Genomic DNA, 14,848 nt, shown 5'->3' with positions numbered 1-14,848 from the left:
AACAACAGCTCTCACAGAGAGGGAGCCCTTTCCTGCCATTTTGTGGAATATGTACAAATATTGTAAAACTGTACTAAACACGTACAATTATCCTTATGTGGACCACGTGTGACCTCCAGCCGATTTGACATGACTTTTAAGCAGGAGGTTTAGTGCATGTAATAGTTAGGAAATATAATTTTTTTTAAACATAGACCTTCACTTAAAAACCCAAGGTTGCAGGGATGCTATAGTTAGATTCTGAATTTTCTTGCACAAAACGATGGAAATTCAGCAGTTATAACTATGGTTAACTCAAGAAACTATAACTCGTGCCTTTTGCATGCACTGCTATTTACCACACATATTACACCAGTCATGACAACTTTTATGACATCATTGATAATATCACTGCAACATTTGTAATAAAATTATTGATGAGAAAGCTGTGTAGTGTTACCGCAAGAGCTGCAGACTGAAACTCGGGAACCAGATTTGAGTCTCGGTGGTGGCTAAACATAATGTGATTCTGGGAAAATCAGTAAGCCTTCCCATTCCTGTGAGCAACGTATGTGACCTTGTGTAATGTAACTGGTGCTCATGTAAAGCACTGCAATACCTTCGGGACAGGTTAGGTCTATATTTTAAAAACTGCTGAAGAATGCACTAAGAGGTAAAAACAAAGCCTTAACATAAGAAAAGCCAAATATATACCCACGTCCTGTCTGATTTGTTCAGAGTGACACTAGAAATCCTGGATAAATCACAGCTTCCTGCTTAAATTGTGTGAGCTCAGGCATATATTTAATTTCACCAAAACTCTTTTTTTCTACATTAATGCGTATGAAAACAATTTTGAACATCAGTTCAGACTACCAGTTGTACAAAATTATCATTTTTAAGAAGTACTTTTTAGCACAGTATTATAATGTGCCCTATTAATGTCAAAGCTTCCACGGGTAAAGGAAGTCCACTTTTTAAACTTTGCAGAGACTTTATCATATTTTACGTGGTTTGTTGGATAATTTGCATTACGCATATTTTCAGGGCTCAACTGGTGCAGGAGCTCTAAGATCCGAGCCAGACTCTTGGCCCTGCTCTTCCTGTTAATTTGTTGGCTCGTCCATCTCTAGTGTGTTCAAGAGCCCTGCTTACTTTCGGTAGTTCCCACTTCTTTCCCATATCTTATTCTAGCTGTAAAGAAAAGGTTAGGGAGGCTAAGCGTGGGGACAATAAGCGAGAACGTGATTTTATTAGAGGGCAATTGCTCAACTCCACTACCCATTTTGGCGATCCGACGGACGTGCCCCTGTCTCTTCAGCATAAGATGGTCCGTATTCAGTGTACGATTCACACAAGCACTAAGATCTTGCAGAGAAGCCATTCGTCGGAAGTCCCTCACAATGTATGTTGCATCCACTGCTTTGTCCCCTCAGAGCAGTTTCCCTGACATCCTGCGTAAACAGTTTAATATGTGCAATATTAAGAGCTTGGGCGTTAATGTGCCTCTTCAGGGTTTCATAATAGACCTTAAAGGAGCGCCCACATACTGCGGCAGGCCTATCCAAGCGGGGGAAGTCCCTTGCCTTGGGGCTCCAGTTTCTGCTGATGATGGAAGGGGCGCACCCTCCCAGCTCAGCACAGACAGCCATTGTCCGTGCCTCGATGCATTTCAACAGTCATGGCATCTCTCTCTCAGGCTTCGGGTGCAAGAGAGCTGTGAACTGTGAGCGGTGCTCACACTTTTTGTTTCTTTGTTTGAAAAGTAATTGTGATTCTTTGCTAAACTAAAAAAAAGAAAATAACGGATAATAAAATCCGGTAAAAGTCTGGTAGAAAAAATAAGTCGTGCAGCATTTTCAGAAATGTAAAGTTTCAGTCAGGCAACGAAGCTTGACGCAGTTCATGTGTCACTGAACCATGGACACAGCGTGTCAGGCTTGCTTTGGAGCGTTACCTGCAGTGCTTGAAATGGAAAAATAGAAGTACAGGTACTCTGAATAAGAGTACCTGCTTGTTTTTGAGAAGTGCCAGTACTCTCCAATTAAAAGTATTACGTTTATCTTGAGAAGTGCAGGTACTCTCCCTCTCAAAATAAAAAAGTGCCATTACTCAGTACCGGACAGTACTGGCCCATTTAAAGCACTGGTTACCTGGACACAGTGATCGAAGTCCCTGCAAGGCCTTAATAGACGTAATGCTGGCTTGAAATGAGCACGGAACCTAACTGTGAAGAAGTGTAGAAAGCAGGTAGTGCGAGGTGTGCTTTGAAGGTAGTCTGCTGCAGGAAATGAATGCAGCTTGCGCTGTGACCTGCAGTGACCATTCAGTCAAAGACGACCTCCCCATTCAAAAGGAAGCACACCATGGAGTGCGCCAACTAAAGCCGTAGGCCATGTACACTTTGGCAGCCTTTATGAGTGTCTAGTACCATCTGATACGTCCAGTTAAGTTACTGGTCCTATCAGAATTACAAGGTAGGTCTGTGCCAAATCTGTAGGATTGGTAAGATTCACTCTCCACCTCTGTTTCCTGAAAGCAGGCAAAATCTCAGGGTGTAAATCCAGGAGAGAATAAGGAATTACCACTAGAACAGACCCCCTAGTATTGGTTACTCCAGAAGGGGACAGGGCCAAGTTACCAAGTGTAAATTGAGGACCTTAGAATGCGACTATGTATTAAGAGCAGACTGGAGATGGCTAGACCCATCAGTTGTTATGTGTCACATTCTCTGTTTATAAGGTGCAGATAAACGGTGCCATATAGGGGTCACAAAACCTGCCATTCTCGAAATCACAGGATTTGCAACAACTAAATGGCTTTTACAAGTGTACTGAATTCAGTTTGTGATTAGGTGACTGGTTACCGATTTTTTAAATGGGTGATGTGTGTCTAGGGCAGTGCTTAATTTGTGCTTCTTGTTTCCAGTACTGCGCACCAGCACTTATTTTTTCGGGCCGGGGCTTATTCTTCTGCCTCAAGCATTTGCTGCGAGCAAAAGCCTCATATGGGAAAGATGGAGAAAGAGAAAAACGAAAAAGCCTCACAAAGGAAGGAAGTAGAAAGCTGCTGGAGTGAGCTGAAGGGGCAGAGAGTGGCTTTATATGGATTGAAGAGACCCCAGATGGCTTTGGGTTTACGCCGTCTCAGTATTCCCTGTTCACACATTTAATTGCAGCAGCCACATGTTTAAGAGGGGGGCTTTGAGCACCGGCACCCTTTTACTTACAAATTAAGCACTAGTTTAGGGGCTCCTTCCCTAATTCTGTTTTGCAATACCATGCATCAATGATTTGTGGCCACAGTTTTGGTTTCAAACCTTTGATAGGTTACAAACTCCTCAAAGGGTGTGCTATCTCATTTGCAAAGGTTAAGTGTCAACTTTTGGGCCCCTTTCTCTTTGCGAATGAATGTTTGGGAGCAGGTTGTACTCCAAGGGAACAAACTAATTTTTTTAAAGTATTTATTTCTTAATTACAGCTTTGTTTCCTTTAAGGAAAATGGGCTGCACCTAAAAAACAAATTATGTTGTGGTCACATCCAGTCGGAGTAAGTTACAATTTAATATGCATAAGGTAGGTCAAATTGCAACCCTCTCTAGATGATCTTTGCGAACTGATTTATTAGTACATATGTCAGTTTACAAAATCTGATTTTAATTCACAAAAATAAGGTGAAGAATTTGTGACCACTTTTTGCAAATAAAATATGAGTACGTCTGGCCCTAAGTTTCCATTCCTAAGTGTCTACTGCAATTAAAAAGCCGAGGTTTAACAGTGTTTCAATCTCAGACTGTCACATCCAGGTCTCCTGGTGGTGGGTGGTCAGTGCAAACTACCGCCAAGCAGAGGAAACACAACATCCAGAGCTTGATTTCCAGAGTATTTCAGATCTGAAGAACTGTGGAGGCACCTTTCTTGAACAAGTCGCAAAACCTGTCATTCACTAAATCACGAGGTTTTAAACCCATAAATGGGTTTTAAAAGTGTACTAACTCATTTTGCAATTCAGTAACTGGTTACTAATTCTCAAAATGGGTTTCGAAATACATTATACATCACAGTTTGGAAGGGGAGTGTTTAGGGCGTTCCTTCCAATTTCTGAATTGCAATGCTATGTTTCAGTGGTTTGTGATCACACAAACCATTGATAGGTTACCAACTCCTCAAATTATGTGGTAACCCATTTGCAAAGGGGACGGGTCCCCGTGGGTCCCATTTCCCTTTGTGGATAAAAATTTGAATTGGAGCAAGCGGTGGTCCAAGGGACCACTGCCAACTCTTAAACACACTAATTTTTTAAAGTATTTTTTTCCTTACATGTGGAAAAGGGGCTGCATTTAAAAAAATCATATAAGTATGTCAGATCTGAGGAACTGGAGAGACAGATTTCAGGCGGTGCAACTAATGTGGCTTCTGCTGCAGTTCGGAACATGCATAGCACACTACATCTCATCCAGGCAAAACGCATTGGTAGTGCTGCACAAAGTGCTACTGCCAATTTCTCAGGATACAGTAATTTCCGGTAGTGGTATGAAAGTATCATTTGGACTAAGCGATAAATCATTGCATAAATCAGTATTTCTCCACTGTTTCTCGCAGAGCATTTCCACATCCTGACACTTCTCTGTGGACATATTCTGCTAGGTTTCACTGGTGAAATGTAACCAAGGAAAGACCTAAGGATACCGTATTACCACATGTCTAGTAATCGCGATTCGGATAGAAACTCGTATTATCACTCAGATTGGGATTATGAGATAGTGTAATCAGGGCACAAGTCTGGTGTGGACATGACTGACTGTAGATGGGGGAAATCAGGCCCCTTTAGCTCGAGGCTAATTTTGGTTAGCAACACCAATAGGAAAAATACACCTTAACACCAAACAATGACTTACCTTTTATTTACACAGTGAAAACTACCGTTTTTTAAATTGTAGTTACCAAGTACTTCACCTATTTTTTACAGCTATTATCTTCATGAATATTTTCTAAATCTAGTTTCTCCTTTACATCACGGCGATATAGAAGTGCTTTACAAAAAATACATTTTGATTTGCATTTATGTGTGTGAGTACAATTCGTTGTTATATTTACAAAGAGGTCGTGGAATCAGGAGGCCACTTCAAAGTTCTTATAAAACATAACGTGATCCCAAATCGTGTTGCACAATTTTTAATTTGTCGCAAGTCAATGCCTTTTAGTTGACATGTCATCCCGTATGTCAACTTGATAAGATCAAAATGGTAATGGTAACATTGACAGCATGCTTTTAAGCAATCCATGTATTCCTTAATTTACGATTTAATGCCTAGCAGGTATGTATCTTTGTTTGTTTTTTCTCATTATCTTGAAATGACTAAATATATTTAAATATAATCCTTATTCGTTAAATGTAGGTTTGTATATTGCAAAACACATTCACCGTTTGCATCCACAGACAGATAATAGATATACAGATATGCATGGTTTATATATTATTACATAAATGCTATGCAAATCAATTTATTTTAATTCGTATATCCTATTCTAAGAAACAGCTGAGTTGCAATTGAGTTATGTTTGAATAATATCTTAACAGCGAATTCGCCAAAAAATAAAAAAGTCAGGAAATTGAGGAGACGAGGTGCTGCCTTCTCCAGCCTTTACTAGACCATCATTGCATCAATAAATGATGTTAGGTTATGATAGGATGGTAAAGGGAAAGCTTTGCCATGTCAAGTTGCATTTGATGGTTTGCTCTAAAAAGCTGCATTTTATTGGGTGGAAGAGATGTATATGTGAGGCAGGTTTGGCAAGTAACATTTCTGAAATGAAATCCAGCGGTACAATTCTGCACAAAGCAGTGTGTATTTTTTAAATACTAAATCTGAAATAAGGGTTCTTTGCTTTTAGCAAGAATGATACATCATGTCAGACATGCAGCGTGTTGTGAGGCTTTAAGGTTTGTCCAACATGCAGGATAAGGGACTTGTGTGTGATTTCATGCGGGTTGGGTCCTTTTAAATATGAAGACACGGTGAGGATGCATTCTGTTTCACAAGTTTTAAGAAAGTCAAGATGAGTTAACTCCTCAAAAAAAGCATCTTGTATAACTTTTTGGCACCATTCGAGGGTGAGGACTCAATTTGTGGACTCTATCACTCTTAACATAGTTGCCACACATGGGATGTTTTGTTGTGAAAGAGTTTATAATCTCACCTGCAATGTAAAGACAAACGGGGAGGATCTTGTCAGGTGCTAGTATTGCCCTCTTTGGATGCATGGGGACTAGACAATTTGCAGAAGCTCTCCTCTGAAATGGCATGCAAGTTGACACAAATCAAATCTCGCAACACTGATATCTTGGTAGGAGGCTACACTGGGTGGGCCCGATTGTGAGGGCAGTGAAGAGTTGGAGGGTGAGTGACAAAACATCAATTCCACCACCAGGGCTGGTACAATGGTTATTGCCACTCTGCGCAAAGAATCATTCTCCCGTACAGATACTTAAAAGAGGGGGCTTTGCCACAGTTTTGACTTCTGAGGTTCATAATCCTGATACCGCTGTGCTTGTGACCCATCCCTATCAGAGAGTATCACCACCATCCCAAAACACCTCCGCCAATGCATCCCATACAGGAGTATTTTCAATACCTCGCAACAGTACAATTTTATAATTTTTGCAGCAGCACCACCTATGCCAAACTCGGTGATTAAAGCTCCTTTTGTTGTCCTTTACACCTCTTGCCTAAATCAGCTACCCATTATCTCACTCTTCTTTGTTGTGTTTTCGACATATTTTCTCCTGCAGCTATCCCTGTTTCACCCCACCTCTCCCCGGGATCTCTCTCTTCCCCTTTTCTTTTGCGGCTTTTTCTCCATCTCACTCTTCTTTCTGACTCTTCTGCACCTGTATCTTCCTTTTTCTTCTTTTCAATGCCTCCTTTGAAATTTCCAGCTTCTTCTCTATTACTCTGTCTCATTTGCCAAATGTAGATCTCCCTTCCAGACAATGGCAGGTCAGCCGAAGAACAGAATAATGGTTCAATATGAAGGTTGTTAAAAGTGTTTGACAAGAACAAACGGGTTTTAAGGCGCAATGGCATTTTCCCATGATCAAACTGTTGCCCTTCTATAATGTGAAACCAGATTTTTTGTGCAAGTGTGTGATTAGGTAAATTTGTGATGTACAACTGCTTAACAGACCCATAAAAATATATTTTTGTGAGGTTGCTGAAATCCAAACCTCAAACATCACAATGGGTAAGGCAGTTTTAAACAGTCTACTTTCCACGACAGCGTTTCTGATATTACAGTCGCAGACTTAAATCTTGCCTGTTTTATTTCAATTGAACTGTCAAAAAGACACTAGTCCCCCTCCCAGGCTGCTCCGTGAGCAGGCGTTTATCACGCAGGCCATCAGAAGCTGCGGAAAAGCAGGCAGCGTGTCCAAGTTAACATTCCTGCATCAATAGCTACAAGTCTACGCAGCCCAGGGGTCCGAGGTTGATCCTGCATCAGGGCTATCTGCAAATAGATTTTTTGTAGCACATTAGTGCTGGAGAAGATTCCAAAGAAAATAGTCCTTCTCAATATTAGAACCAGCTGTAACTTTCTTGTGCTGGTGACTCATTCGCTTTTTTTATTGGGTGGGAGTGCGAGGCGAAAGACACAGAGAGTCTTATTCACAACTATGTTTGTTTTGCAAAGGGTATCCTAGCCACAAGCCAACTTGATCATACCAATATGCAGCTTGTGTTTATTTTATTTTTTTCTCTTTCAACAGTTCCAATTATAAAAACAGAGCCGAGCGATGACTACGAGCCTGCTCAAACCTGTGGACCAGCTAACCACGGACTGAACCCACTTGCAAAGCCCTACTATGGCCAGCAGATCATGATGCCGCCCGATCCGGGCTCGTGCCTTGTGGCCGGCTTCCCTACTTCCTGCCACCAGAGAAGTGGCGCCATGTCGTCTTCGCCCACCTCAAGCCCAAAGCTACATGACCTTTCTCCCTCTGCTTACAACAAATGCATCACGAACCCCGGTCACAGCCAGCTTGGACTCCTGCAGCCCCTTGGAGGCGTGTCTGCCATACAGGAAGTGCCCAGGTCTCTAGTTGTGCACCCAAGTTCTCCAGATCAGTCGTCTCACGTCATGCTGCAGCCGCAGGTGAGTCAACATCTGAGCAGTAGCTGTTCCCTTGGTTACCAACAAACACTCTATCCCAACAGTCCCTCTTCTCCAGTTCCGTCTATTACCCAAGAGTCAACCTTTGTGCCATCCAGCAGTCCGACCCGCACCTCCACACTGGGTCAGCAAGAGCACCAACCGCAGATGGTTCACAGAAATGAATCTCCAACCAGTCCGCCACTGTCATTACCTGAGTTGCATAAGGACAGTAATGATAATTTGGCCCCTATTCCTGTAACAATCAAGCGGGAGCCTGAGGAATTGGACCAGTTGTACCTAGATGATGGTAAGTGCTCCACGGCTGTCGAGATTTGCATTTAACCGTGTTGCTGTCTCACTAAGTTGTTGGTAACCACAAATGCATCCAAATAAGCTGTGGCTTGTGCATTAACACACTTGAGGAAATGAACAGACTTTGTGTGGCATCTTAGAATTGGAAAAGAAGTGAGATCTCTCAACTGTAAGTTTGCTCATCAGCAGTAATACAATTCCACGTTAAAGCTGCAAGGCCCATTAGTCATGGCAGATACCACTGCATGCCCGATCTACACATTGCTATAATCATAACCGTGTGTTCTTAATCCATTTTGGCATCAACAAAAATGCGTGTGCAAATGTTTTTTGATACAGTACAGCTTAAAAGTGTTGACTTTAACTTTACAAAGACAAAAGATGTCTCGGGTAATGGCCTCGACGAAATCCTGTACTACAAACAGTTGGCTATGGTCTATCTGCTTCAATTAATGTATTCTATATTTTGTACAGAAATCACAAAGGAAGAGACTTCTCCCACGTAGTGCGGCATGCTCAGGGCTAGCCCTAATCGGATTGAATAGGACAGCGCCCTGGGCAGAAAGAAAATTTGGTGTTTGTTGGGGGGTGGGTGGGGTGATCTTTGCCAGGTGACAGCAGGAGATGTAAGGAAGATGGGAGGAGGGCATAGGGATGATGGGGTGCTAACAATTACACTGAGGTACATTAAGGGCTGAATACAACATTTTTATTGGGACCTGATTGAGACCAAGTGGGATGGACAAGCAGTTGTTTGCATTACATTGTCAGGCTGCCACCTGCTGTGCCCCTTGGAATATTGGCACCCCGGGCCGGGTTCCAGCTTGCAAAAAGAACACGTGATGGACGGAATGCTGAACAATGTCAAACATTCACCCCCAGTACAGAGATCTGGGCCTAAATCCATCGTTTTTTGCTAACCATGCTGTTCCAGTTTGGACCCAGCTATATACAAATCAGTCTTGACCCTGCTCCCCATGGGAACAGTCAAGACTGATTTGTATATGGCTGGGTCCAAACTGGGGTGGCATGATGAGCAAAAGAACGATGGATTAAACCCAGATCTGTGACTGAGGGTGAGTGTTTGAAAAGTTTCAACACTCCGTCCATCATCCTTTTGTGTTGCTGGTTCCAGCTTGACCAAACCCAAGGCCAGCCGTGGGCATGCTTCATCACAGAGTAGCCCTAAATAGCATTGTTAAACATTCCTGTGTGTGACCTTTTCTCTGCTGCCATGGGGAATGTTAATGCATCAAACCTACTGAAAGCCCCTCCATTGATTGCCTACAGCAACACAGTTACTCCCATTTTTCGATGTTTATTCTTTACTTTGAGTATTCCAATTCTCATTTGTCACCAGTGGACCAAAATAAAATGTGTGAGGTTAGGCTAGATGATTTTAATCAGGCCTCCGTGCCAAATGTTTTAAACTATAAAGCTCTAGGTACAAATCCATCACGTCTGGGCGTTGACATGTTTCCGTGCATACAAAGTGCCCACAGAAAGTGAGAAGCATTTGTCAACACATCAGTCCTGGTGATGTTTTATGTACATCCATATGAAAACCCGATTGTTGGTTAAGATTCATCTGGCAAGCTAACTGCAGAAAAGTAGACCACATGAAGATGGTGTCAACACTGTGCATTGTTAGGTCAAACATGCTCACCAGGAGGAGTAAAAGCATAACGTTGAAATAGCATATCTGGGAACAGAAGTACCACACCCTACATAGGACATGTAACATCGTGGGCATTCCATGTATCCTTTTATAGTATTACTCTTACCAGTGTTACGATTCAAGCACAGATGGATATACAAAATAAACAAGACTGCTGCCCTGCCGTGTGGATGCTCTGTAAGCTGAAACTTGTTGACATCCAGACATGGAGGTTCGTATCAAGACCCTTTCAGTTGTAAACAAGTGATAAGGTGGTCTGAATATTTTTTTCGCCTACTTTTGCACAATTTTACTTTGTGTCCCTGTTGATGAAAGGGAGTTGGTGATATTCAAAGCAAGGACTAAAGGGCACCAGGAGTGACGCTCTGAAGGATTGCCGCGTTGACAACCACACCCATCAAAGGATGACAAACTGCTACATATAGGCATGCTCCCTAGTCCTAGACGATCAGATACATATGATGAAACATGCCACATTTTGTTGGGGAGGCTTTGACTTCCTTTGAGAAAAACTGGACAGAGGACAGAATACATTAAGAGGCGTGGGTAGACTAAAGGCCCAGAAGGTACAAAACCTTCATATATGTTCATTTAACAGCAAAGAGGTCGTTTTGTAGTCTAGAGGTTCTTTAACCTAACACCTCTTAAGTAGGACACATAAAAACAGCGACATAAACATTTCTATTGGGAACAGATCCTCAATCTGCTAAGGGCCATGTAAGTCGTTTTTGTAACACATGCTTATTTAGTCGGTGTGGGCTCTGGTGTCATGCGTCTTTTAAAAAGCACGTGTGGAATTCCCTTAACCCTACAACCACCCCAAGGAAAGGAGAGGATGGACAGGCCCCAGCCTTCTTTTTCACCAGAAGGTATACTTCTGTTTTAAAATAATACGTACATTTTCTACGAACCAGCTGAACTATGAAGTCCGAGCATTGCCATCCTAATATGAGGACGATAAATATCGCAAGAGTGGACATGATAATTGTGAATAAAAGCACAATGTGCTAAACTTCATCTTAGAATGCGCTAGTGAACATCTGAGGACTTTCTTGAGTGTCTCGTTTAAGCAGAGGCATTCATGGCGCTGGTGCATTCTGCGTTAGTTAATTGAGGCTTATTGATAGATGCTTTCATGGCAGTTATTAAGATGTCATCGCAGGCAACCGCACAGAAAAGCTAAATAAAATCCACCATGAACTTGTCAGCCTTTGGTTTCAAAAGATTTATTAGTTGCACCTAATGAAGGGGTAATCTGAAATTTGATTATGTGACCTGACTGAACTGTGATTTAGCTTTCACCGCTAAGTATCCCAGAAGCACTTTGAACTCTCCCTTAATGCGATACTGAGTTCTCTGAATAGATTTATAATTTAATGTAACATATTTCTGACGACATGAAAAAGCAATGCTTTTTGAATGTCTGCATTCATGCTAATTGGTGCGGTGGAACCTCTGAAATAAAGCAGCTTCCAGGGGAAGCGACTGAGCGAAACAATGTGTAGCACTTTGATTTTCAGACATGCCGTGTTGTTCTATTTAAGGCGGTGGTGAAGCTTGATACTATATTCAAATTTGATTAAAAGTATTGTGATATGCTTTGTATGGGGAAGCCCTTCCATGGAGCAGGCTGGAGGAAATATCCAACCACCATAATATACAGTATTTGGACACGGCCACAATTGTCCATTTTATGGGACACTAGGTCCCATAAAACTACCATTGCTGTGCGTTGATATAAGGCTTTACCAGGCGAGTGTTGAATCAAACTCTTTTTAACCTGTAAGGCACTATAGCTCATTGTGTAGCAGGTCGGTGTGCCTGAAGATGCCCTACTTGTCTGAGGAAGTGAAAGGAGGTCCTTTTAGCCTCTCTTGAGCTCTGGGTGTTCTTCTGTTGGGCTTGAGGAGATTCCCCTTTACTGTTTATCATAGGACAAACTTGCACTGAACTGTAAACACCTGTGTGCAGAGACAATCCTCAGCATCATTGCAGATTCACATTATCACAAGTTTCAAACAGTACATGTCCATCTACGTGGATAACTGCCTGGATATGTTTTCTTCCATGTATGCTCTATGAGAGCCTTAATTTCTCTTATGACCAGCCTACCCAATGTGGACTTTATAATGGCGGTGCACATGTAGAAGTTTGACCTGACCTACGTAGGCCTGAAAAGGATTGGGTTTGAGGGCCACTCAACATTGGGCATGGAGAAGTGTGCTGCAATTAGCCAATGGGATGTGTTCTCTGTTTAGGTTATAGTTGGGCACCTGTTGTGACCTTTACCTGTAGTCTTACCATCATGTCCAGATTGTGATAGCAGTAATGACTGGCAGAACACAGGAGTTCTATGACATTCTTCAGTAGACCATTTCCTGCGTTGTTGATAGTTTTGGACTATGGGATGCTTGGATGCAGGCGTCTTTTACAACAAGTGTAGATTTATTTCTTCAGATCCTCAAATTCTGAGATGTGTCTGTCATTTTGAGCATGGTACTCAGATGATGTGGATCTGCATTGGTTCTGACATATCTTTTGTACGAGCCGTAGGTTCACCGTAATGGGCTATAAGACCTAACACATTTTCAGGCTTCTGTTTTTACATTCTCCATTGGTGGTTAAGACAGGTGGCAGCTATAGCTTGGCATCCTCAGAAGATGTTCAGATAAGCTGAATGAGGGAATGACTGCACCTATGGAGACAGGGTGTGTATCCTTGAGTGGCATGCCACCAGTATTTTTTCCAATTCCGTTGAAAGAAACCTCCTTCAGCTCACCAGCCTCCTGAGAGTGGGGGGGGGTTCATCTGTTCTCCTTTCTGTTACCCAATCTACAATACCGTTTTAAGGGTCGGGGTTTGCTCTAAAAATTGAAAGGTAGGAAAGTTGGATCTAAGAGAATTAATTCTGCTGTCTAGTAGGCTAAAACATACGTATTTGCTGCCTACCAAACCTAACCATCTGCTGTAATACATCAAATGGCTGCCAGGAAAACTCTCCAACATAAATATCTCTTGCCAAAAAAGAAGAAAGATAAAATGCCTCTGTGGCATACGCTTTATGTGGCTTAGAATGAAAGACACATATGCAACAGGGTGACGGGATGCCCCTTTATTGACATTCGGTATTCAGTGCATGTTACACATATCTTTGGGGTATGGGGCCTGTGTTTTTATGCAGGAAACACATTTTTTGAGTGTCAGTACACTATAATACTCCTGCAGAGACCACACGTAGATTATTATTATTCAAAAAGTGGCCTTATTTAGCAAACGAGTCCAAGGTTTTAACAATAGATCATGAGGAAGTGACACGGAGGCATCTTCCTCTATATCACAGTATTCATAGTAGAACATTTTTGCACAGAAAACTCCTGCTCCTGTAGGTCTGCCATTTGGGGATTTCAGACTCCCAATAAGAGGGCGTATTTTTTAGCTGTCCCCAGGTAACTCATAAAATAGTTTGTATCCTATAACAGTTGTACATTTTCGCCTGGTGTGTGTAGAAAGTAGTCATGTGGATACGGACTGTGTGCTGGTGTGATTAAGAGTAAGAGTATTAGTGAGACCAGGTCTGGTTGCTGCTTCTTGCTAATGACTGTGAGAAAATAATAGTAATGCATATTTCTCACCCCAAGGGTGGAATTATGTAAACAGTTTTGGGTTGGTGGTGTTTTTTTTGTTATTCGGGGGCAGGCATGCCACCTAATACTTTTTGTGTGAATGCTAGTTGAATGTTTCAGAATTTAAATGTGCATGCAGTATTCGTTTGACCAAATATTAATTCATCAAATACGACCAGCAATAACGAAACGTAGATTAAATGGTGCAATCTAACCACCATTCCATTTCCTGCAACCAAATGTAAATAGCACTAATAGCGGTCACTGCAGGCAAATTTAATAATACATTTATACGAAACAACCAATAGCGTTGATAAATTCACATGCAGTCCACACAAAACTGTTTGTGCTCATAACTATTGGTGATCGTCTAATGCTTACGCTTTTTGTCTTAGCCACAGCAGTTTTGCTGAAGACCATGTCCGGGGAATGCCTCGTTATGTCACATAACATAATGCCGTACCCCAATGTTGGTGATTTTCTATGGCATTGCACCACTCTACCAGCAGAACAAGGAGCAATGGTTCCTCTATGCTTTTCTACGCTGAATAGTTATAGCAGTGAAGCAAAGCAAATGGCTTTTCCATTAATCTTCCGCCAGAATGGGTGTAACAGGAAGAACATTGGTCGCAGAACCACCTTAGAAGCAACAACTCTGTTAACTCCTCACACTTATCAATGAGCTTAAGTGCCCTGTTTAATCTGCCTCTGATTTGTAGGATCACCTTTGATAAGTGTTTAATTTGTAAATAAATGACAGGGCCCTCGCAAGGAGGTTACTGCAGCTTGCGCCACCCATTGCCCCTAACAGGGCTGCCAGTGACAGTACTGACACAACTACTATCATACACCTCCATGTGGGACATTTTAGACTATTCTAGGTCACCAAAACTATAAGAATGGCTTGGGTGGGAAGTATTAGTCATTTTAATGTATATTTAATTAATAAACTACTGTTGTGCTGGTCTTTAAGTTACACAAACAGCACCACCTTGTCTCAAACTGTTATGAATGTCGGTGTTGACAATTAAGTACCTGTCCCGAGCACCAGAATCCACTGGCTCAAATTAAGCCCTGCCATTGACATACTTCCTTCTAAGGAA

The 14,848-nt window shown here is 42.0% G+C and overlaps 1 protein-coding gene across 4 annotated transcripts in view; it reads left to right on the top strand.

Annotated features, from left to right (window-relative positions):
* Positions 1–14,848, top strand: part of NFATC1 (nuclear factor of activated T cells 1) — a 395,649-nt gene that overhangs the window by 270,550 nt on the left and 110,251 nt on the right. For 2 of the 4 annotated variants that reach the window (XM_069219782.1, XM_069219783.1), the window contains exon 9: positions 7,747–8,439. In XM_069219782.1, coding sequence (XP_069075883.1) covers positions 7,747–8,439 — 693 coding nt within the window. The remainder of the gene's footprint in view (positions 1–7,746; positions 8,440–14,848) is intronic. The other 2 variants (XM_069219784.1, XM_069219786.1) reach the window with 1 other exon arrangement.

Source organism: Pleurodeles waltl, chromosome 2_2 (assembly GCF_031143425.1).
Source record: "Pleurodeles waltl isolate 20211129_DDA chromosome 2_2, aPleWal1.hap1.20221129, whole genome shotgun sequence".
Lineage (NCBI taxonomy): Eukaryota > Metazoa > Chordata > Amphibia > Caudata > Salamandridae > Pleurodeles > Pleurodeles waltl.
Note: the sequence above shows the minus strand (reverse complement) of the source record. Positions and strands in the feature narration are given on the sequence as shown.